At 40.3% G+C, this 26,132-nt stretch overlaps 1 protein-coding gene across 1 annotated transcript in view; it reads left to right on the top strand.

The window, feature by feature from the left end:
• Positions 1–17,777: 17,777 nt before the first annotated feature.
• The window catches only part of CDH20 (cadherin 20), a gene marked incomplete at both ends in the record, with an annotated part of 60,230 nt that continues 51,875 nt past the window's right edge, over positions 17,778–26,132 (top strand). The window contains 3 exons of the mRNA XM_082853480.1: positions 17,778–18,023; positions 24,541–24,835; positions 25,343–25,462. Of these exons, the coding sequence (XP_082709606.1) occupies positions 17,778–18,023; positions 24,541–24,835; positions 25,343–25,462 (661 nt within the window). The remainder of the gene's footprint in view (positions 18,024–24,540; positions 24,836–25,342; positions 25,463–26,132) is intronic.

Below are 26,132 nucleotides of genomic sequence, written 5' to 3'. Positions count from 1 at the left end.
GAATTAACCTGTGGAGTGTGAATATATACAAAAGAGAGAAAATCACCCCTGCTACTGCAACTGTTTGCATTTACATATGTACATTATAGTTTCCAGCTGCCTACATGCATGTGGTATTAATGATTAATAAAAACCTATAGTCATATATACATGTAAATATACAACAAACACAGAGAGGGATCTAGATGCACTGCCAATGGCATATATGAAATATGTCAAATGACTCACAGAGATTCTGATTTTAAAAAAGTGTGTAGGAAAAAAATGTAATTGATTTTTAAATGGCTTTCTTTCCCCTGTATTCAGCTTTCTTACCAAAGACCATTTTTCTCATTGCTCTCTGGTAAAAACAATTTGAGTATTGCTTCTGCTGGTCTTCACCAGATGCAAAAAGAACACATGTGCCAAACAGTCACATGTATGTGTGCTCACCTCTGCTGGCTGCCTGTGCTGCTGGCTACCTGTGTGTAAGTTCCACTAATCCCCCTGCCAACTGCTGTATATGCAGACAGTGTACACCAGGATCCTCAGGCGTGTGGGGAGAACAAGGCTCGGTTAGCCTGGTGATCGGGATCGTGTGGGCGCATCTCATCATCCCTGTACCCGATGTATCCCGTGATTGTCGTCTGCAACACGACTGGGTACTGGCTGTATCCAATCTACTTCTACACTATATTGTCATTGGTCAAAGATGGCCTTGTTCTCCCATTCCCTCCATTTTCCAACTGAAAAAGGAAAGGAACCGGTAAGCCTGAGCTCAATTTTTTCTGGCACTTACTGCAAAGTTCCTGCTGTGAGGGAGCCCCTGCCCATTGGTGCGGAATGACACGCAGCCATCCAGGGTCCAGACAAAAGGAGACCCTGCTTTTCTCCAAGTGTATTCAGCCATGTATAGACATATTGGCCGAGATGCCTGCCCATTCACATCTTAATGGGAAAAAGAGAGAGAGAAGAACCCGATTTTTAAAAAAAGGAGAATGAAAGATTATCAAGTGACACCAGACAACAAAACGTGAACTTGGTTAAGAGGGAACAAAGGAAACTATTTTGACCACAAGACAGTAAATCACTGATATAATGTAGATACATATGTTTCACTGCTATCCAGCTAAATTACGCTTTTATTACAGACAAAGGTTACTATAATGATACTGAAATATGAAACTGAAAAAAGTTATGCTTGGAGGTTGGACTCTTCTATCTTCTACTTCCTCTCTCTCTCTCTTCCCTTCACTAAGGGACACGTGCACATTAATTCGACCAAATGAAACTCTTAAGATGAAACACCACCAAGATGCATTCTAAAGCGTAATTTTTCTGAAACAAGTATGTAACTTTACTAAAAAACCAAAGTACCAGTCAAAAGGTGAAAAAATATATTACATTATGATGAAAAAGAGGTCGTTTAAGAAAAGGCTGAAATGGCCCTTCTATTTGAAATGGCATATGGAGGCTTTTATAACACTGAAAAAAAAAGTGACTTTTTCTTAATATTTGTCCTTATTCTCTGCTCATGAATAGAAGGAAAATGTTTGAAGATAAGGTCACTTTAAATTCTAGGCCATGGCACATGTTCCTCTCTGGAGCCAAAAGCCCTCATCTTTTCCCTTTTCGACTGTATCAAATGATAATTGTTCTACCGTCCAACATTCCTGTCTACTAGGAAAAGTTGACAAGCAATAATGTCAGAGTTACGTCTATAACATACCAGAAATCATTTCTCCAGCAAGTCACACATCTCAAAGAATAAGTAATGAAATGAACAGGAGAAAATTAAGCTAATTTTAAAATCTGTTATTAGTTGCTTCTCTTTACTCATAATGGAAGACAGGGATAAAAATTACAGATTCAATAACAACAGGCACTTTTTCCATTACGAAGGATGGCTAATTCAATGGATGAATCATTAGAGAATGATCCCTCTGGCCTTATGAAACTGCAGACAAAGAAACCCAAAAGAAAAGTTTAAGATATAAAATATACCATAAAATTGTTGGGAAAAGTGAACTACAATCCCCAATGAAATGACCTCTCATGGCAATTAAGAGCCCGATTGTTAGAGCAGTAACAGCCTCAGGCAAACTCAACAAACCCATTCCTGGCTGCGGCTAATGACAGATTTCCTAGGGAGTATTATTTAATTAACAATAATTTGAAAGAGCAGCTCAGCTGAGATACTGCATTTACTTACTGGAAACACTAAGCAACAGTAAGTGGAAAAGACGTGCAATTTGTTAGCCTTCCAATTATCTTCTGTTTCTGAAATACATAAGTAGCTAATAGGTATTTGCCACCAGATATTTTCAGCTGTCTGTGAGGCCAACATGTCCAAAGAACTTTAGCTCTTACTGTTCAAGGCTGCTAACAGTCTTTTGCCGTTTGATTCCGTTAAGAAATCCCCCAGGGCCTCAAATATTCAGGGATAGCATTCTTTGTCCTTCCCCCATCTAGACAAGGGCAACTGCCAGCCCCCCTTTCTTGTATACGCCAGACTCCCTCCCGCCCCCATACATCATTTGCCACTAATCACCTAACATAAGTGACGCCTTTTGTTCTCACTCCCTTCCCAAGTAGCTTTGGGTTGCATCAGCAATTTGGTAGCTGGCTGGTCTTATCTCCCCCCAGAGATGGACTCAGACCCCGTGGCACTGGCAGAGGGGGATGAAAAGCCCTAGCCATGTGTAGCCTTCTGCCCTCAAAGTTACTGGACTAAATTCCCTACATCCGATTGCCTCCTTTAGAGCGGATTATAATTTAATGACCAATTTCAAACTGGCAAAGGGAGGACCACTTTAAGTTGTTCTGACATACAGTGGGAGCTGGCAGCATGAAGTGAACTCCACAACTAAAGTGACAAGCTCAGGAAAATGCAAAAATAGTGCACTCCGTGGAAGAAGGAGAAAAGTAAGTTATAAAACTTTTCATGTGGGCTGTTATTTCTATGACATATCGTCACAAAATTTGGTTTAAAATTGGTCCGTGGCATAGAAAGATTGTCTTGGGAAATGAATGTGTCGATTTAGCTCCTGTGGGAGCCAAACAAAGCTAGCTAAGACGGTAATTCTAAATTATTATTGGGTGGCTGTTACTTGTAGTCACTTGTGTCCACTAAAATTCCTGCCAACAGAAAACCTTTATCTTGACTTGATTTCTGATAAGCTTAGAAATGAACACTATGTGTGGAACATGGTTACTAAGCAAAACAAATTTCTGTTCATGACTTCTGAAAAGACAAATCTGAAATCCCAGCCAGTCAGCTCATGCTTATGTTTGGGAGTAGGTTAGGATGGGGTGTATACAGAGCACAAGCGTCCACAGTGGATTAAGGTTGATTGCAGGAGCTAAAGATTTTTCTCTTTGAGTCTTTTGAATCCAAAGTAGCTTTTGCTCAAATAATATCAAAGGCATCTGATTAAACACATCTCCCAGAAGGATTTTATTGTAGGGCATGCTTTACTGTGTATAATCAGATTGATATAATATGGCATCAGCCAGTGAATGCCTTGTTTTGAAACAACTTGTGGAAATAGATTTTTATCTCTTTCTTTAATCCTAATTTGATGCTATTAACAAATTCCATTATTTAAATCGACTATTAAGATTGGAATCAGTTTGATTTATCAGAATGAGTTTCCCATTAATAAGCCTTTCTTGCTACTCTCTATCTTTAGCTTTCATTTACTTTTAGTACTTTGAAGAAAAACAGTTGCAAAATCTGCTTCCTTAATATGGATTAAAGCATATGCATTGTTTCCCGTTAAACTATTCTTAGCCTTAAAGTGTAAGAACAAAAACTTGTAGAGTTTATATGGGTTTCTTTCAATGATTTTTTACTGTATAGGAAAGACAAAAGGGATTATAGGAGAAAAATAATAAATTAAACTTTACAAAAATGCATAAGAGCATTTTCCATTCCAAAGAAACCCAATTCCTTTACTGACATAGAAAAAGAATATACAGGAATTTTAACTGCTAATGCAGTTTCCACTGGTAACATCTGAACATCTTTGTGGCACTCCTATGTGGTATTTAAATATCAGAAAGGGGGGAAAGTGTCAGCATAAAGGCAAGGGAGGCACACAATTTCTCCAGACGGAAGAGCTAACAATCCTATCTTGCCACAAATGTTACCTGAGATCAATCAGCAGGTCATTTTTTAAAATTCTTTTCTTTACTGATATTTTAGAGCAAGTAAACGGAGAAATAGCTAGAATCAAGCATCATCATCGATTGATTGCTCTCTAGAGAAGGACCACAAATTCTTTTCACTGTATGCTTATAAATTCAACGTTTCTCCTACGCAAAAATGAGTGAAATGTTCTTACTATGATGTAAAGTCAGCATTTGAAAATATCATTGACTTAAAGGACTTGTAAAAGACTTTATGGCCCTTCGATTCCATCCCCAACTTTCGGCAGACCTAAACTTAAGTCAGTGGGAAACTTCTCCCTTGCAGTCTCCTGCCCCTATCTGCTCCCCACTGCCCCCCACCCAAAAAAGGGCAGATTTCTTAATCTCCATAAACACTGTCCCAGTTTAAACTTCACTGTCAGAAAATCTGTCTTTGTTTAAATCTCTTCTGCTACTCAGGCCATGCTCCCTGCTCCTGATTCCTAGGAGATGCCTATCTTCAGTGAAGATGAATTTTTAAAATTTGGATGTCGTTATCGAGCTGAACCGTGGCTTTTTCTCCTCCAGCCTTAAAGATTTCTTTCCTCAGATACTGTAGGTTTCATCTTTAGGGTCTTGATGACTCCTCTGTACCTGCTTCAAGCTCCCATCTCACTCCCCAATCCTCTTTGGGTTGTAGCTCTCAGAAACTGACAAAGCTCTGGGGAAAATCCCAGTCCCACCTGGTGGTTCCTGGGGATCCTACTCTGTTAATATTGCCATACAAGTGCCAAGATTCTTTTTGAAATGAGAATGTTATATTGCTGAATCGTTGTTCACTTTTTATTTAATTCTATTCCACGTTTTATTATATTCCTGGTTGGTGCCGACACTGTGCTAATTCTGAAGATACAGAAGTGACAGTCACTACCCTCAGAGAATTCACAGGCTAGGGGGGAAAGCAGACCATGGGGGCTGTGCTGGCAGAATGGACAGAGTGGCATGAGGGCACAAAAGGCAGGTCTGGTAATTAATAAATGCTCCCTGGAAGAGAGATTGCTAAGCAAAGAAGGGCCTGGGAAAGGCATTCATGTCTGAGCAAAAGCATGACAGTGTTCAAACAAACATACAGTCTGTAGTTTATTTTGATGGACAAAAAAGTGAGGGGAGCAGGGACAGGAGATGAGCCTAGAATGGTAGTAGGAGTCAGATCATGTAGGTCCTTAAGTGTCTGTCAAGGAGTTCAGTTAAGAAATGAGGACCTATCAGAGACCTTTTAGCAGGTGAGTGGCCTGGTAAGATCCCTCTGGCTGATAAGAGAACAGATTAGAACAGGGACACCAGTTATGAGGCTGCCGCAGTGGTGAAAATATGAAATTTAAAACACTAGAACTATGGCAAGTACAGCAGGAATGGAGAGGAAAGATGGATTTGAGAAAGACTTAGAAGGTAGAATTGGTAGAATTTGACAGGTCTAAGTAACCAGGTATGGGGGGTTGGGGACAGAAGGAATCTGACTTCTGAGTTTCTACTTGGATAGCTAGAAGTGCCATTCGTTCTCCAGGTTAGAAAAAAACAGAGCAACAGACTCAATAAAGAAAAAAGTTAGGAGTCATACTGGGAGGAAATATCTACAATGACCCACCAATCTTTTTTTTTTTTTTTTTGCGGTACGCGGGCCTCTCACTGTTGTGGCCTCTCCCGTTGCGGAGCACAGGCTCCAGATGCTCAGGCTCAGTGGCCATGGCTCACGGGCCCAGCCGCTCCCCGGCATGTGGGATCTTCCTGGACCGGGGCACGAACCCGCGTCCCCTGCATCAGCAGGCGGACTCTCAACCACTGCTCCACCAGGGAAGTCCAGACCCACCAATCTTATGTTTGTTCAATGAGTTCTCATTTCCAGATGTTACTAGATTTTATTGTAGTCATCATTGCTCTGTTTATATTCTAACACCTCTCCAAAAGAGCCACGTGTTGAAAGCCAAGCCACATCCTTTATCACCATCATTTTCACTTGTTCGCTTCGGTAAAATCTCAGTACTCAGTGACCATGGCTTTAGATATCCTTAAAATTATGAATGAATATTAAACACTTGATACAGAACTTACTATAATAGCACTTGTCAATGCACTAAAGTTCAGAATGATCCACTGATAACAATTCTCCAGACACTCAGTACTGAACAGTCAGAACCATACCTTTTCATCTGTTATGCCTGGTAAGACATAATCAAACGTTTTGTATGTACAGCTCACATAGAGCCCCCTCCTTTAGATGCACCCATCTCTGTACAACATATTCCATTCCTAAATGGAAATTAGGTCATTTGGACAGAATATGTTCTATATATGTTTTTTAAACCAAAGAATAATTATCCCCACCACCACCAATCCCCTTCTAAATACAAAAACTTGCCTTTGCTATTCTGAGATTACAAAAGTTCTCCCACTCTGAACTCAATGGCCCTGAATGGCCTAATGACAATCCAGGTATAGCAGACTGCATTTCCTAAAAACGGCCACCATAATAGCTCCCATCCCACGGGCTCTTCTGGAGCTTTGCCGCTCCCCCATTAAGAGGTGGAGTCTAATTCCCTTCCCTTTGTGTGTGTGGACTTGCTAGTGGCTCGTAACCAACAGAATGCAGCAGAAGTGAAGCTGAGAGGATTTCAAGGCTGGGTCATGAAAGGGGAAGTGGCTTCTGCTTTAAGAATGGGAGCAGTAGCACCCATGTGGGAGCCCTGGCCTGAGAAACGCCACGCCAGACCAACCCAGCCGACACACATCCAAAGTCCTGACCCACAGAAACCACAAAAGCTAATAAAATGCTGTTTTGAGGTGATTTGTTTCATAGCAATAGCTAGCCAGAAATCAGGAAGTAGTGCCAAAATAATCCAGTCCAACGTCAGATGATTGAAGATCAGAGGATCAGATCCCCCTTTCCTCACTGAATGAGACATTTGTGCCTCTTGATCCAGGTCTGAGCCTAGCTAGCTAATGACCTTCATGCCAAAACTAGACTGGATTCTGATGAGCCTGAAAGGACTGAGAAGATCCTGGATGCAAAACAATTCTCCCTCCTGAGAATGCTGGTCACTTCAGGATGACCCGACTTTGCTTGGAAGGACCTAGTTTTAGACCAGTTTGTCTTGGGCCATTTGGGAATCTTTTTTTATACATCACTTGTTAACATGGTGGAACTCCATAAAGAAAAATACAAACTCGGGTATATATTCAACAATCCTAACAGAGGCTAATGGGACTAGACTTTCGGAGGCAGGGGGACTCTGTTCAGAGTCCAAATGAAGACCACCTCACACACTTGCTTGAAAGGTGATTCCAGTTACTGAGCTACAGAACACTACTGAAGAGCAATCAGGGAATAAAAATAGCCCAGAAAAATGAGGACACTTAACCAATCTCTGCCCCATGATTGTATTACTATTATATAATTAGAGACAGGTTGCTGCTGCAACCTACAGATCAAATAACCACTCTTATCATATGTGTATGCCCAGCCGGTCATGGTCTGTTGGGGAGATCCAAGATACAAGTGGTACCAAGGTGGAGAAGAGAATATTGAATCTCAGGCTTAGGGACAATGCTTTCTACAATTACCTTCTCAAAAGTTCATTGAGATCTATAGATAGTGGACAGCATCAGCCTAGGATCAGCTAATTCTAACATAACTTGACTTACTGTATTAGTTCATTTGAGGTATTTCTAGAGTAGATTTCTTCCTTTCTGATAAAACTGTGAAGTGGCTAAATTTTGTTTCTCCAATTGAAGGGTGTGTGGCAACATGTGTTAAGAAGTTGATAATAAATGGTGTTTTTCAGGACAGCTTTTAAACCAATTCTTGATCTTCTTTCAAAGGCAGAGTTACATAGTGTCCCTTTGCATGGGATATCATAATTTTTTAAATCATGTTGTTGGAAATCAAGATTAGTCTAGTTTTTGCTATAATAAAAATACTATAATAAATATAAATGCATTTAAATTCAAATAAAATATGTATCATAATTCTTTCCTTAGGATCAATTGCATATTCATTTTAAAGACATGACACATTGCAAAACTGCTTTCAAGAAAACTGTTGTCAGCCTACAATCCTGTCTGAAGTATACGAGAATGTGCAGTTCCCCACATTCTCAGAAACATGGCCAGCTTATTTTTTAATGTTTTTCAACTTAATCAGTTGAAAATGGCTTGTATTCTTCAGCTAATTGTGAAAGTAAAATGTTTAGCATATATTACAGGTCATGTTATTTCCTCTTTTATGAATTTCTCTTATTGTCATTTGATAATATTCTATTGGAATAACTCATTTTTAACACTGAACATAAAGATTCCTTAATATGCTAAGGATAATAAGCCTTTGTTTTCTCACTCATGCTGCCTAATATTTATACATAAAAATATAACAATTCCTAATAAGTATTTAGTTCAACCTATCAACATTTTCCTTCACTACCTTTGATAATACTTTGGGAAGGTATTGTAAAAATAATATTCACCTACATCTTCTCTTAGTATCTTTTGTTTTGTTTTTCTGTGTGTTCTACTAACTTTCAAGGTTTATTTTTTCCCATTTGACTCTTCAATGAATGAAGAGCGGATGGGGAACGGTGAAGGAACAGGTGGAGGTTGACCCTGAAAAGAATTAGAGAAAAAAGACCGCGTATCAGCCCCTTCCCCCCTCCCCTGAAATTAAGGAAGTAAAAAGCTAAACCACCAGAGATAACTTCAAGGTCCTATCCCTTTAAGTAAACAACTACAAAATATTACATAATTTTAGGCCACTGTAATTTTTCAAATCCCGATTCCCTCATAAGGTTTCCAAGCATCTCTACAAAGGATTCTTTACATTACAACAAGTGATGCCAAGATCTACAGCACTTCTGACGTGTAAAGGTTTATTACATTTGGTGTCTACAGCACTTCTGACATGTAAAGGTTTATTACATTTAGTGTCCAAAAATATCACTTGTAAAATCTCACTGTTTCCTTGACTTCTGTTGCCTTTATACTAATTACACACCACTTAATATACTGCTGGTAAGAATAGCTATTAAAATCAGCATGGAAAAATATTAATTAACTTAAAATAAAAGCCTGAAGACCTAGAAAGAATAATATCAAGCTGTTAAATACTTTTTATAGCTTAAAAATACGTTTGCACTCAGTTCATGTTTATTAAGCACCTAGTATGTGCCAAATACTACACTGGGTATCAAGGATACATGGATAAAAGACACTCTCTGGGTCTTCAAGGAGCTGACAGTATGGGGAAGAGAGAGACAAGTAAATAATTACAATACTGAATAATGAAAAGCCAAGACAGGAAATGCACAGGGTGCTTTGAGAAAAAGATAGACAAAAAGGGAAACATATAGGAAGTAAAATAGATAAATAAAAACAGAACTTAATCTATAGCAATAGGTACGATAATCTGTGATACTCCTTTAAAGAAGATTATCATCCTCATATTTGAGACTCAGAAAGGTTAAGGAGACACCCATGTGCCACATATCGAATGGCAGAGTTGGAAAGAGTCTTACCAAGGTGTCCTGATTCCAATTATGCACCATTCCTTCAAAGAGAGATTTTGTTTTTGAAAGCATGTACTAGAAGACAAGTTTCTCTTTTCCTTTAACAGAATAAATAATAAATATCAATGAGACTTTTGCTTCGTTTTGTTTTGTTTTCCAGGGGTTTCTCTTTTCCTTTAACAGATTATCCAGTTGTTGCCTTTGTGTTCATCCTTTATGCATTAGAAGAATGAAAGATAAAATACCCACGACTCCAATATGAGAGTCAGTATTGTGTAAAAGGAATAACATGTGGGGACTGACAGGTCAAAAAAGTCCCTAGTTAAGTTGAAGTTCGAGTCGGCCACAGGAAGCCACTTACAGCAGGCCCAGCCCCCAGCCCGCCCCCCGCCACCCAACTCATCCGGTGAGCCTGGATTCAGCATGCGGGCTCGGGGAGTGGCGATAATTGCTCCAAGGGAGAGGCAGGAGCTCACATTCTTTATGCCCAAAGCTGCTTTGAAGTTTTGGACTAAAAAGAGAAGGGAAGTTCTTGCCTCTTTAAATAATCAGGCATAGAAGAATGAATTTTTTATCCCTAAGTCTAAAATCAAATTTATTACCTTGCCTCTAACTAGTGCCTCCTCTCAACTTCCTGCCATCACCTAAGCATGGAAGTTTCCTTGTCGTTGTTTTCCCGCGCCCAACTTCTTTCATATCTAGTCAGTTTGCAAGTGTTGGGGACTCTGCCTCAGGAGTTCAGATGTCTCACCGACCTTCTCCGCCCCCATCCCTGGTTGAAGGTCTCCTTACCAGCTTCCCTGGACTCTCAGCTGAGTCCCTCATCCCTCTCCACTCCCCTCCAGCAACACAGCTAAACAGAGATTTGAACAAGTACATTGACATGCTTAAAACCCTTTAATTGCTCACTATGGACAATTAAATATATTCCAAACACGCCAGTCCAGCAATATTCAAAGCTCCTAGCTACTGGGTTTTGCCTGTATTTCCTGTCTTACCTCTCATTACCCTCCCGAATCGACCTCATTCTCCAAGCAAATTAAATTATTTTTCTCCCCCAGACAGGCCCTTTCCATCCTGCATCCACATCTCTGCACTTGCATTTTCTTTCACTTGGATGCCCTCCTTTCTATCCTGCGAGGCCTAGTTCATATGCTACCTTAAACATTTTCCTCCCTGGTAGAAATCATTTCTCCCTCTTCCGACCAGGTGTAGCATTTTGTTTTTATGGGTCTTAGGGCCCTTATCACAAACAGATCCATGTTATAGTTAGTCATGTACAAAGCACGTGCTACAGAGTCACTCCTGAGGAAGAATTCCAGTTCATCCCATGACTCGCTATGTGGCATTTGCCAATGGCTGTGGTGCAAATATTCATACCATGGTTGATTTCAAGGAGTTGGAAAGATACGTGCAAACCGGCTTTAGTGATAGCCGGAAGGAGCTGACCCCAGCACACCAGTATTCATTTGTTTCTTTGTAAAATGGGAAAAGAATACCTTTCCATGGAATTCTTGTAAAGATTAAATGACAAAGAAAATGTATGTTACTTAACACAGCCTGGCGCGGAGTAAACACGCCATATGCTAGTTCTTCTGCTGTGATTGCTCCCGTCACTCCCGCTGCTGCTCCAGCACAATCGTCACCGCTGCTAGTAAGGGTGCTATGCCTGAGCCTACTCCTGCTACTATTTCCACGCTCGGATTAATGGTAGGATCTGCCCCACTAAACTGCAAACTCCTTGAAGTAGGGAAGCACCTACTCACTATGTTTCAAGCGCAGGGCTTTACCAAACACCGTGCTAAGAGCTTCATATATATTTTCTCCCTTAATTCTGACCATCACCCCATGACAGTCTATAATTATCTCCAGTTTCTAGATGGTGAAATGAAATTGAAAGAGCTCAAGTCACTTGCTCAAAGAGCGCACAGATGAGAAGTGGTAGGGCTAAAATTGAAACGAAGTTTTGTTTGGCTTCACGAACCGTTCTTTGATTAAACATATTTGATGCTCAAGTATTTATCAAATTAATAAATTGTCTTAATTTCAGACAGCAAACTTAACTTTTTCCCCCAAACTCTTCCTCCTGTGGATTAATCTTTATGGTCCAGCGAAGACTGCAGAATTGTCCTACCTGCCTAAAGTTCTGTACAAAGTCAAAGCTATAAGAGAAAACGCTGAGTAGTGATTATTTCTAACTTCCTTTTTTTTTTAACTTTTTATTTTGTATTGAAGTACAGTTGATTAACAACGCTGTGATAGTTTCAGGTGTACATGTAACTTCTTATCAAAGAAGAATTTTAGCCATGCTTTTTTGTAATGAACAAGCACAAATTCAATATAATTATAAATGTCGCATAAGGCTGGAAATTAATGAGCATGTGAGACAACTCTGAAAAATCAAAATTGATCATTCTTGTCTAAGTGTGTCACAGAAAGTGCCCAGGGACTGAAAGGTAGTTTCATTAGCTTGATTAAAAGGGAAAACTGGAGGAAGGGCAAAGTAGGTCAAAAACCTCCTGGCTCCTTTAGGATTAAAACATTTACTAGATACTAAGTATGTGTGAAAGGATCAGTAAGAATCTATTTGCCATTCTTGGAGGATATGGAAAGAAAGACAGGACACCCTCAACTGGAAAAATTGATTATAAAGAGAATGAAAAACAAAGAATTGGGCATGAACTCTAGCAAAAGGATTTCTAAAGTGGAAATTCCTTTATTCGTGACCCAAGCTAGGGAATTTATATCTAGAGGGTCAGTGTATATACAGAATACACAAAGCAGGTTTTATTATGGGACTGATCAGGTTTTCAAAGCCAGCTCTTAATTACATAAAATTCAAGCTTTCTATCATTTTTTGTTATATTCCTCTCACCCACATGTGGAAACACACACACTCACACACCCTAGCCTTATATAAGACCATATATTGTTCCTAAAATCTTCATTTGAGCTACCCTATACCTCCCCCTCAGCCACATCAACCCCACAGTTCCATTTTTCAATGTCTTAAAACAGCACTCCCTCTCTCCTAAACTAGTTTTGTGGTGGGAAGGAGAAGGAGAGCAAAAAGAACAAGTGGTGAGAAAGGGAGGATTTCAGAGACTGATCACAGCTTGAATGAACACCATAAGAGCTGAACCTTTAGGCTCAGGGTTTCCACAGTTTTTGAGGAACTTGGAGGAGCAGGAACTCATAGAATAATAAATAATCAAAATTAGAATAAACAAGAGTGATGACTACCTTTTCTAAGAACTCTTCATGGAAATTAAGTATTCTGTTCTTCTTCTGTTTGATTTTTTTCAAAAACAAAAAGGTAATAGCATAATTCTTCAATTCTAGACACACCACCAATTTATTAACAGCTTCTTTGAGGGATGGGAGAGGAAATATGACCATATTAAATCTACATAATGATTTTAAGATATACCCCATTTCAGAAAGGTTAACTTTGGAGTTTGGGGCAGTGTCATGAGGCAGGTAAGGTGTGGAGTAGGTGAATGGAAGTGAGAGCACAGCCCAAATCCAGGAAATCTGGTACCTGGACAACCTCTTCTGGTTCTGTTGATAGTTGGTCACCTCCACAGATGGCTAGCTTTGGGTAGACTGCTGAGTTGATGGCCACAAAAGAGGATTGGAGCTTCTACTCACTTAATGACTATCCAGTTGAAAAGTGAGATGGAACACCTGTAGTAAATGAAAAAGACTTCAGGTCAGGAAACTATCTCACCTCCCAGCATACAAAACCATACTATACACCATTTCCAAAACAGAGCCCCACTGGTAAGCTTTCGTCAGTAGCACAGACATACACATACAGATCCAGGAATGTTGAAAGTTTGTTTACAGAAGCACTGAAAATATTTTCTTCATGGGATTCCACAATGGGAATCTTGTTGTTTGTGAACTGTACATAGTCAAAAACACCATCAGCATATCAATTTTTCACTCCAATTTATACCTGGGACCACCTGTTCTCTGTGGATTCTATACTCCAATCTGAAGGATTTGACTCTGAAGTAAAATGTGTTTATTCATATTTCTCAAGAGAGACCCTTGATTGGGAGGTGAGATAATGTTGTGACACCGAGCTGTGTTCTGACTGAATGTTGATGCACCTCGGGTACACAGTCATATCTCACTTTAATACCTAGGATCTTCACAAAGTTTTGTCTTTCTTTTTAAGTACATTTTTGAAACTCTTTTTATAAGTAAAAGTAAAAGTGATGGCATAAGAAGTTTAGCTGCCTAAAACCACAGCACGACAGCCTCCATTTACCTCTGTAAAGGTGTGAGTCGACAATAGAAAATTAAAACACCCCACTGTTCACAGGGGGAGTCACTAGCAGAGGCGACTGACTTTCTCCTTCTGTAGAGATGTCATTTGAGCTTTACTGAATAGTAAAGCTCAAATGACATCTTCCATTGACCATGGAAAGCTCAGGAAAACTGGAATAATGAAGAAAGAAATCAGAGGGAGACCATAAAAGCCCAGTTCATTTCAAGGAGAAAGCAGTAACCGTCCCTTCCCCCTACATTTTAAATATCACAACAAATCTAAGTAAAGAAATAAACAGTTCACTGAGAGCACATTTTATGTACAACTTTAATTTCTTCCTACTGTGTTCATTACCAAGCTGTTTACTTTCTTCAGGCAGGATGGGGGGAAAAAAACTTTTAAAAGACTCATTTAACACAGAAGTCAATTTCCACTAATGTAGTCTTCGTGTGGCATATGTGGTCTTCCAAAGCAGACCTATATACACATGTATACATATATTAGCCTCTTCCTTAATAAGAACAACAGCAATTAGCCTACCTTCAAACACATCATCGCTATTCTTATCCCATAGGAAAAAAAATGAATATGAGAATCATTTTATTTACAATAATTGCAGACTGGTTAGTATTTTTGACAGAACTGATTTTCCCCTCACTTGTATAAACAGCTCTAATTGTGAAAAGAATAATGTAACTATTGGATAACCCAGATTTTACTTCCTGAAAAGTTTGGCAGGGGGTATTTTCCATGCATTCTGCCATGAGAAAGCAGGAATAAAGTGCTTTCTAATCAACTGTAGCTATCAAGTTATTTAACACAGAAGAGAGTTTACAGGCACGTCAGGCTTTGAAGTTTCAGGTGTGTCAGGGGGAATGTGAAAGGGGCACATGGACCACCAGAGCTTTCACAGGATCACCAAGGACTCCACAGGTCCTAGACATCCAAAAGCCACTTTTGTACGTGTCCCATGAAAGGGAAGAATGTGAGGGCTTTGCACTGGTGTATAGGAGGCCAAAGTGGGCAGGAAAGAGAGATGAAAGCTGAGGCAACTGAACGGCCTACAAAATATTCATCACAAAGATTCCATAGAATGCCTTCTTTTTTCCTGAGCTCTTCAGATCACACTTACAGGTAAAGATAGGAGGTTTGAATTGGCAAGAATGCATGTCTAGTTTGTAAGAGATGGGGGAATATAAGGGACAGTCTTAAAAGTCCTCAAAATTTCCTCAAATCTCATTCTTTCCAGAAAATTTACCCAGTGGAAACAGGAGAGGAGACATTTGCACCCCCTCCACACACACAACACACACATGCACCTGCTCACTTAGAACCCAAAAACAAGATGCTAAAAGTAGACAGAGAAAATCATCAAAAATAATGCTTAGACAAAATGTCCACATACGAAACACAGACATTAAAGGAAATACATTAAAGTATATATATTTGAGTTCTATCTTTGATAAGTATGACCCAAAAAGAGAATTTTCTCTATTCTACAGAGTTTTCGAAGAGATAGTCCTTTGATATTTCCTCATACAAAAAAAAAAAAAAAAAAGTTGGGTTATTACAGAATTGGGCTGGGCCAGATTTACTACCCAATAGTATTTATCATTGATGCAGAGATCTGTAAATTAATATATATACATTAGGCTCTTTCAGAATTTTGGTCCAAAAAGTGCCCACAAGATGTTTCAGGCTCAGCTTCATCATTTTTACACATGACCCAGGTAATTGCTCCTTATGTAGCTGTTCAAACGTCCGTTGACACCTTAAGCCATTTACGGAATACTTTCACCTACGTTATCCCAACAGATCCTCATGGTCATCCTGTGAAGTAGGTGGGAGAACTACCATTCACTGCCTAACAGATGAGGAACAAAAATTCATAGAAGTGAACACGTCAGAGGTGATGAACGCAGAACCAGGAGCCAAACTGGCTAGTGACCCTTTGTCTAGTGAACTTTGGGGAAACTACAGATAGGTCTGTATCTCACAACATATGGAACATTCCCATTGTGGTTACCAATCCCAGTATTCATTTTGGCGATACCTTTTTTTTTTTTTTTTTTGGGTATTGCCCTTTAGTCCATCTTCTAGGTCCCTAAAACAGCATAGCTAATTCTCACCAATCTTTTTCATTAATTCATCTCCGGGGTTAAGGTTCCTTTCTCCAGAATGTCTCCCCTTAGACAGGGATCAGAGAAACATGAGCTGGGTGTCTGTCGATCAGTCTAAAGAGAAAGGGAACAGCTAATACTTGGTGACCCCCCTTCTAGCAAACCACTGTTCTTTATTAACAAACACATCACCCCAAATAAGGCACAGGTGGCTTGCTTTTACTTGACAATCAATCTGCCTTTAGAGCTCTAACTGATAAGAGGCACAGCCTCTCATTCTGTTAAAGAAATTCTATAGCTTTTTCCTCTTTATCAGCTCTCACTGAAGTGACTTCTTATACAGAAATGAAATGGCATATTGTATGAAATGATTATATCTTTTTAATTCTTTTGTTCATTTTAATAGTATTTGAGAGGAAGCTAAAACGAGTTCTGCTGATGACAGGTGGAAGGTGGTAATTGAGTTAGCAGCAATGCATTCATTTTAAACCACTTGTAGAAATGGAGCATTGCTTAGTTGCATAGGTCTGAAATCCCCAAATAAACACATTTGTTATGAGAAGATGACAGCAGTTCTCCACATTAACAGTGAAACTAAGCCCACAGAAGACATTCTAGTTGTTCTGACAGAGTGGCTTGAGTGCTATGCCAACTCATTAAATCCAGCCAAAGTAAAGGAAGAAAAGGTTGATGAGGTCATAGCCCAGGAGTGAGGTCACCAGCTAATCTGACCTCATAGCAACAAAAGAAGTTTGATGAAAAGGTGTCCCCAGGGTAGAAGTCAGCATCCCTTTGCCTAAATGAGTCTTTAAGCTCAGAAAAAAAAAATTGTTGGCTAGACTCTCTTAGCGTGCCCAGGATAGCATGTAACTAATAGCACTTTAAAGTCTATTGTGAATGATATAATGATTAACTGACCTTTCAAATCCTAGAAAGGTTACATTAGCAGCCACTATCAGTGCTTCAGAGCTGAAGCAGTAGAGTGTGAAACTCGAATTCCACCATGAGCTCAGAGAATGATTAAAGTCAGAAGTGATCCATGGCTGCTTATAAATGAAGTCCAAGAGTCCCAATATTATCAATAACATGGAGTAGACAAAGTATAATTGTGGGTGACAAAAAAATAGTTAGATTTTGCTTTTAGTTTTCTAATGAAAGCAGTTGGGCTAATGAAAATATTAGTTATTAGCTGTAAATTCTAGAAATGAATACTATTTTTAAGAATGTAGGAGACTGTCTTAAAAATATTTCAAAGAGCACACTATTAATTCAAGTCAATCAATAATACAGCATAGCCCTCTAGTTACCAGTGAGAAGAAATTTATTCACTAGTTTTATTTCTTTCTAAAATCCATATTTAAAGGTTTGGGATTGACTATGTCAACATAAGTTGTCTTCTTTTTATCAAAATATTATTTATTACTCAAACACTTCTAAAGCAGTGTTATGACTCTTCAATTTGTTGAGTAGAAAAAATGAATATTTACTAACATTTCTTGAAAACTTGCTGTAAGCCCACAAGAAAGAATTTGACATCATCACACTGTGTTTTCCTTAACTTGACAGGAAGTCAACGTCAAGTAGACTGACTTGAATCAGGACCTCATTTGGGAAGTATAAGTGTTCAATAAACTGCATTACTTTTTTATTTGGAAAATACTCAAGTTCAGTGGCTTTATCATCCTGAACTTCACTTTCTGAAAACCTGGCAATCCCATGTGGACTTCTGGTAGAATGAGCAATGCAAAGAGCTGGCTTGGACTTGGCATGTCCTTGTACTTCTGGGGATTGATGGACCTTACAACCACTGTTCTCTCGGGCACACCAACACCGCCAGGCAAATTAGAAGCGTTCCTGTCAGACAAACCACAGTCACACTCTCGGACAAAGAGGAGCTGGGTTTGGAACCAATTTTTTGTTCTGGAAGAATACACTGGAACTGACCCTTTGTATGTCGGCAAGGTAAGAACTGCCAAAGAGAAAGATAAATGATCAGAATATTGAATATTGACATTGAATAAGAATATGAATTGCCTATGAAAGCTCACATAGTCTAAGGCCTGAGAACAATTTTAACTAGATATATGTTACTTGACAGCTAGCTGAAATCTAATTTTTGCTGTGTCAGATACCGATCAGAAAGGAAAGATTTCTCTCCTTGTTCTTGCCTCTGTTCTGAGTGGGAAATATTAGGAATTGGATTTTTGCAGGAAAAGCCTTGGACCCTGTAAGAACCATTCAAGTCCCCCCAGAGGCAGCAGCAGCCTCAGGAATAACAGGATGGGGAAGATATAAACTGGGAAATGCAAAGGTAGGAGTAGAGGGTTTTTTGCCTTTTTTTTTTTTTCAAAGCATTTCCACAGGTATTGCCTGAGGCCTTAATTTAATGGAAATAAAAAGAATAAAACATTCATTTCAGAAGATCCTAGCTTGTGCTTCAGGATAGTTGGAGACAATCAATGACTATATTTATAAACTTTATATTCAAATTCCCTTGATTTATCTGTCATCATTTCATTTTTAATCCGGGCTTTCTCCTGTGTTTACTTATTTTGGATGTTAATCAGAGACCACTTTGCAAAAGCAACCAAATGAGAGAAAGTGGGAAACAAGGAACTAATTAGAAAATAAATAATTCATTCAAATAACAAACACTTGTTTAGCACAGAGGCTAAGAGTGTGGGTTTCAGAGTCAAACATATGTGGGTTCAAAACCCAGCTCTGCCAATTGCTTCCAGAGTGACTTTGGAAAACCACATAATAAGAGAACCACAACTTCTCAAGAGCTGTCTACATAAGCTCTTTCCTCAACTCCCACCCACTTCTCAACCCAGTTATCTGACTTCTGCCCTCACTCTGCACTAAAGTTGTCTTTTCAATGCTCCTAAGGACCTCCCCACCACCAGACCCAATGGCTTCATTTTATGGAACCACCCAACAGCGGCCTTGGACACTGCTGCCCAGTCCCTCCTTCTCGACTCACATTCTTCTCTCAGCTTCATGACCTTCACAATCCCATTTTTCCTCCTTCCTTCTCAGCCTCCTTGCTGGTCCTCTCCCTCTGCCTGACCCCAACCACTGGTGGTCCTGTAAGCTTTGCCCTGGGTGTCTTCCCTATCCACACTCATTCCCTGGGTGGATTCGTCATCCCTATGGTTTTAACCGTCCGTTAAACCGTCCCCAGCTTAAAAGCCTTTTCCATCATGAATACATCTTCCACCTATTCAGAGTCCAAAGATCTCTATCAACTTGATATTTGTAAAACATTTCTTCCAACTAGACACACATAGCTACCGCTAAAATAGGTTTAAGAAAATGTTTTTGTATTCGGTAATTGTTTTGTGTATTTGTACAGTTTAGAGCCCTCCTCCCTCCTCCCAAAGATAGAAACTGAGATGCCATCCCTGGCCTTCCCTACATTTCCCTAACACTGAGTACCCAGCACAGAACTGGACATACAAAAATGCAGAAAGACAAGAGTATCTGACAAGTTTCTGGGCTACCACAGTACCGTGTGTCAGTCATATTCTCATAAAGCAGATCATTTAATCATCATAACAATGTTACGAGGTAAGTATAATTCACTATTTTGATAATTAGAGTAGGGAACAAGGCTCGGAGAGGTTACGTTCCTTGCCCAAAGTTACACAGAAGGCAACAGGAAATCTGAAACCGAAGCCATGGGCTTTCTTTTACACTGCCCTGCACATGACCATGACTTTAGACCTGGCCCTGAAAGATACACAGAAGCATCAATGGTGTCGGTGAGACCAGGAATGTAACCAAGCCTGTTTCCTGAAGGTGGGAGCACACAGCTGTGTAGTACCCTCTAGTACTCATGATTAGTGCTCACCCTTTCCTAATCACCCCAACCCAGGACACAGGATACCTCCGCATCTCCACAGTCATCCTGTCCAACCAACACTCCAGCAAACAATGAAAGTTTTTACCCTGAATTGGGTATGTCACCTCCACATGAAGAAGATAATTATGTATTCACTTACCCAGGCACTTTTCCCCTTTACTTTCTTTTGAAAGAGAATCCAACCACCTTTCATTCCCTCTCTTCCAGGGGCATTTCAGCTTGTCACCTTGAGCTCTGGAAGATGTCTGTTTAGAGAGCTGGCCTGAGTATTTGCTTATTTCACAAAGGAGTGTGGTAACAATTATCAGCTGTAATTGGTATGGCCTTATAAAATCCACACTGGGCTTTCCAGGGACAAGGCAGTGTCGAGTTAAAGCTAGATTATATTGACATATGCAAAGAGGGGGATGCAGAGAGCTTGTGCTTACGCACGAACCTGTGGTCCCAAGTCACACTGAGGTTAACAACTACATGGAAGCTGTCTAACCACAAACTGTAAGCACTTGCTGCATTCCTGGAACTATACGAGGCACCATGAAAGACAGCAAAAGGAGTGAAAGTCACCCTTGTGTTTAACATTTTTTCATGATCTTCATGTACTCCCATCATTCACTACTCCTTTGGCTCAAGATCTTATAGACTAAAGAATTGTTAGGTTACGTAGACTATCCACCTGCCTGTCTAGTATAAGTACATAACCACGTGCTGCCAACTCCACTCCAGAAGTTCCTTACCTTCCTCCAAAGAGCTGGTGCTCAGTCAGTGTTAGCTGAATTAAGAATGGATAAACATAAAACACATTTTTATTGCAGTGCCAATTTGCTGAGTGACTTAGAGAAAAGCTGTTAATATCTCTTCTTTTCAATTTTCACAACCAAATGTGTATTCTATGGCTGGTAAACCTAATATTAAATGCACAGTACTGTGCTGGTTATTAAGCTAGTGTCTCAGCTCTGTAGTCACCTTTCCATACTCCACTTTGTGATGCTGGGGCTGGAACTCTGCAAACCAGTTTCTCCTTTTCCAACCAGCTCCCACTGGGTTCTGAGAGTAGAATGCACTAGAGGGAGAACCAGAGGCAGGAGGAGGGAGAAGGGACTTGTTCTTTTTACCTGCAGCAGTTGATTCCAGTTTCTGGATTCTTTCCACACTCCCAGCCCCAGCCTCATCACACCCGCTGAGAAGTATCAGCACCACTGGATGGCGCCGCCTTCTCAGAAGTCTGAGTCTCTGCTCCGTGGGAGGTGGGCGCTGGGGGGCACCTCCTCTAAACTCCTGAAGCTCCAGCCTGATGGGGCAGCGCTCCCTTCTCAGAGGTCTCTGGCCCAGCCTCCTCCAAATGCCCAGATTCCAAGAGCCCCAACTTCTGCCCTCTGCTCCCCCAGCCAGAGGGACGCTAGCTGTTTCCTGGAGTTATTATCTCTCCTATGATACCTCAATGTTCCCTTTCTGCCTTTTCAATCCTTCATATTAAATTCTCTCTGCTAAAATGACTGGTGTGGGCTCTGTTCCCTGACTAGGTCCTGAACTGATACAATTTCAGGTGACCCTTGAGCAACGTGGGGGTTAGGGGCACCACCCAACCGCACCCTGGAAAATACATTTTTAACTTTAGAGTCGGCCCTCTGTCTATATCCATGGTTCCTCCATAATCACCATTTACTCTGTATCCGTGGTTCTGCATCCACAGATTCATGTGTAATACTGTTTGCAGCATATACTATTGAAAAAATCCACATATAAGTGCACCCTCATAGTTCAAATCCATGTAGTTCAAGGGTCAGCTGTATAGGCCCCAGAACCTAGTTCTGTGTAAGCAGATCCTGGCCCTTTACATAGCTGGTACTCCTCCTGTTCATAGGAGGCCCTCCTGCTTCTCCGTGGATGTCCTCCCCCCTCCCTTCCCCCCTCCTCTCCCCCTTTCTTGCCCATAAGCACACACACACAAAGAAGGTACCTGAAAGGTGCTTGCCAGCTCTTTTAAGGCAAAGGTAACGTGGTTTCACTAAAAGCTTTAACCCTACTACTACACCCTACACCACTCATTCAATAAAATTTTATTGAGCATTTGCTACACGTGAGGACTCACACTAAGATGAAAGCCACGCGGTTCCTGACTTCAAGGACCTCACAGTCTACAGAGTTCCTCCAATTCTTCTCTCAATACAAACAAAAACAAAGATAACAGAGCCAACGTTCAGCCCAGACTCCACTGACATCAGCCAGCCGAGTAGCTCCTGAGGAACCAGAACTTTCTCTACAGCAGCAAAGATTTCTAGCCTCCTGTTACTTATTAAGTACTCTCCATAGGCAGAGCACTTCAACTTGGCCTATGATGATCACAAGTATGCTTAACTTTCTTAAGGTTCATAGGACAAAACTTTTTAGATGACAAATAGAACACCTCAAAACAATCCTGGGTATTTTCTTTAACGTCAGCTTCTATCCTTTCTTTTTCCCCTGGATAATCTGCCATGCCCTGAATTAACCTATTTCATCCTAAGTGAAAGTTCTATGCCACATGCCTTAAAACTACGTGTATTTATATGTATATGTATATTTATATTTATATATGTATAGACATATATATGTAAACACACACAAATATATACTTTTTTTTTTTTAATCCTTAGACCCCTGTCCTCCTCCTCCCAATTCCATTCCTCTGCCTGGGAACACAGTTCCAGATGGAATGGATTTTCATTTCTTTGTGGCCGGGTCCAAATAAAATGGCTTTCTACTCTACACAGTAAGAGCTAGGCACCTCTGCCTTTTTAACTGCATAAACAGAAGATTTGGATTGCGATAAAAAAATAATAATACTGTCTATGGAATGAGGAAATGGGAGAACTTTATAAAAACTAATAATACTGTATATGGAATGAGAAAATGGGAGAACTTTATAGTCTAAATAGAATTCTTTAAGTAGAAAAAAATCCACAGCTATTTTTTCGGTCAATTTTGTTCTCTTACTTCCCTTCTGTAGATAAGACACAGCTGAATTCCTCTAGGCAGCAAAATCGCTGCCTGTGTGATTTGGCCGTGAGTCAATTTGAGATTCAGCTCAAAACCAGCCACAACCTGCAAACCCATCCTTGTCTGAGGATGTCGTGAATACACTTTCAGGTGTCTTCTTGGTGTCCGTGCCATTTAATCCTCAGACTAACACTGTCCCAGCAATGCTTCAGGCAGCCTTCTCCAGCTTCTACCATTGGGCTATGCATAACAAAAAGGCCAACAGGTTGTTTTTTTGCCGTCTCTGCTACACTCCTGAAGGTTTGAAGGGAGTACAGAAGAGCTGGGCATGTTAATACCCTTCTCTCTATGCACGTATATCATCATGGTAATTGGCCCCATTTATAGCTTTCCTATTATGGGAAAGACACTGTACTAGGTGCTTTACATACATTAATCTCTAATGAGCCCAACAAACCTTCACAGTGAGAATTAACATTGTCCTCTACATTTATAATATGAGGAACCTGAGAGTTATAAGCGTTAAATAATTTGTCAAGGGCACTCAATTTATAACTGATACAGACAGTGTTCAGGCCAGATATACTTGCCTCTCTGGCCTAACCCTAACGCTGGCTGTCTGTTTTATAAACTATATCTCATGGACTTCATCACTGAGCTATGCAAAGTGCTAACTACCCCAGCAGCAACAGAGCTGGCGGTAGCTGACTAAGTTAACTAATTTTCTGTTGCCCCCTTAGAGAAGGACTATTATAAGATAGCACAAAATTCCAGGGTTCTTGCCATCTATATACATTGTCTATAATTAGGGGTGCAGGAGTTTATTTCTAGGCTTAATATGAAAATAGTGCCCCTGGACTCATTTCGAGAGTCGTTACAAAGTAATTTGGGAGGAAATATAGCTGGATGGACAGATAAAAGCATGTCCCTAACAGAACCTTCCACATATAGATTTGAGTGATTCAGTTATGAGGCCAAGAACTGGTCCCACCAAAAGGAGAGATACACTGATACAAAGAATAATAACCAGCAGTAAAATTCCATTTTGATGCCTGAAACATAAACAAGCATAGTCCCACTGAGTGAAACTACGGAATTCAGAGAATTTCAAGAGCCCCTGGAAGCCATTTTGTATTTCCAGTATGGTGGCCACTGGTCTATTTATCAGCTATTTCATCAGCTTCTCAGCCAACTCGAACTGTCACAAAGTTTCTGAAATTCCAAAACTTAATTTATATCAACACTTGTACAATTTTTAAATGTTTAGCTTGTCCTTTTCTTAAAAAAAAAATTAAATGGAAAGGCTGGACTCCTTCTTATTAGACTTGCTCCTATTGTACACGTTGGGACCTACACTTTCCAGAACTCCTGTTTTCTATACTTCTCAGGGAAAGGAACTTCAAAAACAGTACTAAGTTAAGGATACTGAATGGAATGTGGAGAAACTTTACTTATTCATCAACTTATATTTGCTCTTTGATATAATCATGTTCAATGCGTATTAGTTCTCTGTAGACATTTTAAACATCTGAGTGAAAAAAAGTCTTTCTGTTTGAAAGGAAATCATAAATTTAGACCATATTGAAAACTCTATTTACTTCTGACACCTGTTCATATGTCGGTGCTTTTTTTCCTCAGCTTCATTCAGACATGGACCGGGGGGATGGATCCATCAAATACATCCTCTCTGGAGAAGGTGCAGGTGTCGTGTTTACCATCGACGACACCACTGGAGACATCCATGCCATTCAGAGGCTTGACCGAGAGGAAAGGGCCCAGTACACTTTAAGGGCTCAAGCCCTGGACAGGCGGACGGGCAGGCCAATGGAGCCAGAGTCAGAGTTCATCATTAAAATCCAAGACATCAATGACAATGAGCCCAAGTTCCTGGATGGACCTTATGTCGCCACTGTGCCAGAAATGTCACCAGTGGGTAAGGTGGAGATTCACTGATTCTCACAAACAGCGGTTCCACTATAGAAGATCCTCCTGTCTAAACATGGAGAAGGACAGAATGTGCACAACAGTTCACAGATCATAAAACTCTACCAAGCTACTTAGACAATGAAGACAGCCATAGTATAAAACAGTAGTAATACTAAGCTTAGTATTGTTATTCAGTTCCGGTTCTTAAAAAGCAAAACAAAATATAGATGATAGATAGATAATATTTGATTCATAAGGGAGAAGCATTTTAGTACTATCAAAAAGAAGAATGAAGGGCCCAAAGACTGTGTTGTCCTTACGAGTTACTAAGAATTTAAAACACAAGTAACTCCCATCCCCACTGAAGAGGTACTTCTGTACTAAGCAGTTATGGAAACTTGACCTAGAAAGAGGCCCTCCCAAGGAAGCAAATGCTTTAAAACTGCCCATTCAGGATTGCATTCAGCCTTTAGCAATTCAACTTGAATAGGTTTCCACCATCTCTCTCCCTCAGGAACTTCTGTTATCCAGGTGACAGCCACAGATGCTGATGACCCAACCTATGGCAACAGTGCCCGGGTAATGTACAGCATCCTCCAGGGCCAGCCATATTTTTCTGTGGACTCCAAAACAGGTATGTGATGTAATACTTGAGTCAGAGGTGTTGATTTTATTCTCTAATGATTTGTAACTGCTATTTATGCCAGACCCAACTCTCCTTTTCAAGAACTCTCCAGGGAATGTATTAACTAGAGAGGACTGTTATAAGCTTTGGGATCAAGAGACCAAACTAGCACTGCCCTCGTGGGTAAGAGCAGCACAATGCATAGACAGTGGATAAAGTCTGATTGGAGAGGCCCAAAGAACTGCCTACACAAAAGTATGCCTCCTCACTAACCTGCAAAAATACCATGGTTGTATTTATTCCCAGGGCGTAAGGTCTTTTATAACGCCAAGAAGATCTAAGAGGATTGGCATATTAACCTGGGCTCACTACAGAACTAGAATAATTGATTTTGAAACTAGGAAGAACCTTAGGGGAATAATCCAGTCCATCACTCTTCACTTAAAGGATAAGGAAATTGGGAACGGAGACCTAACAAAGTACTTCTGGTTGTAGAGGTGTCCCCTGACATGTGGTCTGATGTTCTTCCCACTGAGCCACCCCGTACTAAGCAGAGAGCAAGGCCAGAATGAGCGGATGAATGTGATGAGGGGGGAGAGAGCACAGAGCATGGAACGTGGCCCCCCGAAAGGAGGTGCTAAGTGGGACACTCTAACAGGGAGGACACCTTACCGGGTGG

The sequence above is a fragment of the Leucopleurus acutus genome, assembly GCF_964270905.1.
Source record: "Leucopleurus acutus genome assembly, chromosome: 13".
Classification (NCBI taxonomy): Eukaryota; Metazoa; Chordata; class Mammalia; order Artiodactyla; family Delphinidae; genus Leucopleurus; species Leucopleurus acutus.
Note: the sequence above shows the minus strand (reverse complement) of the source record. Positions and strands in the feature narration are given on the sequence as shown.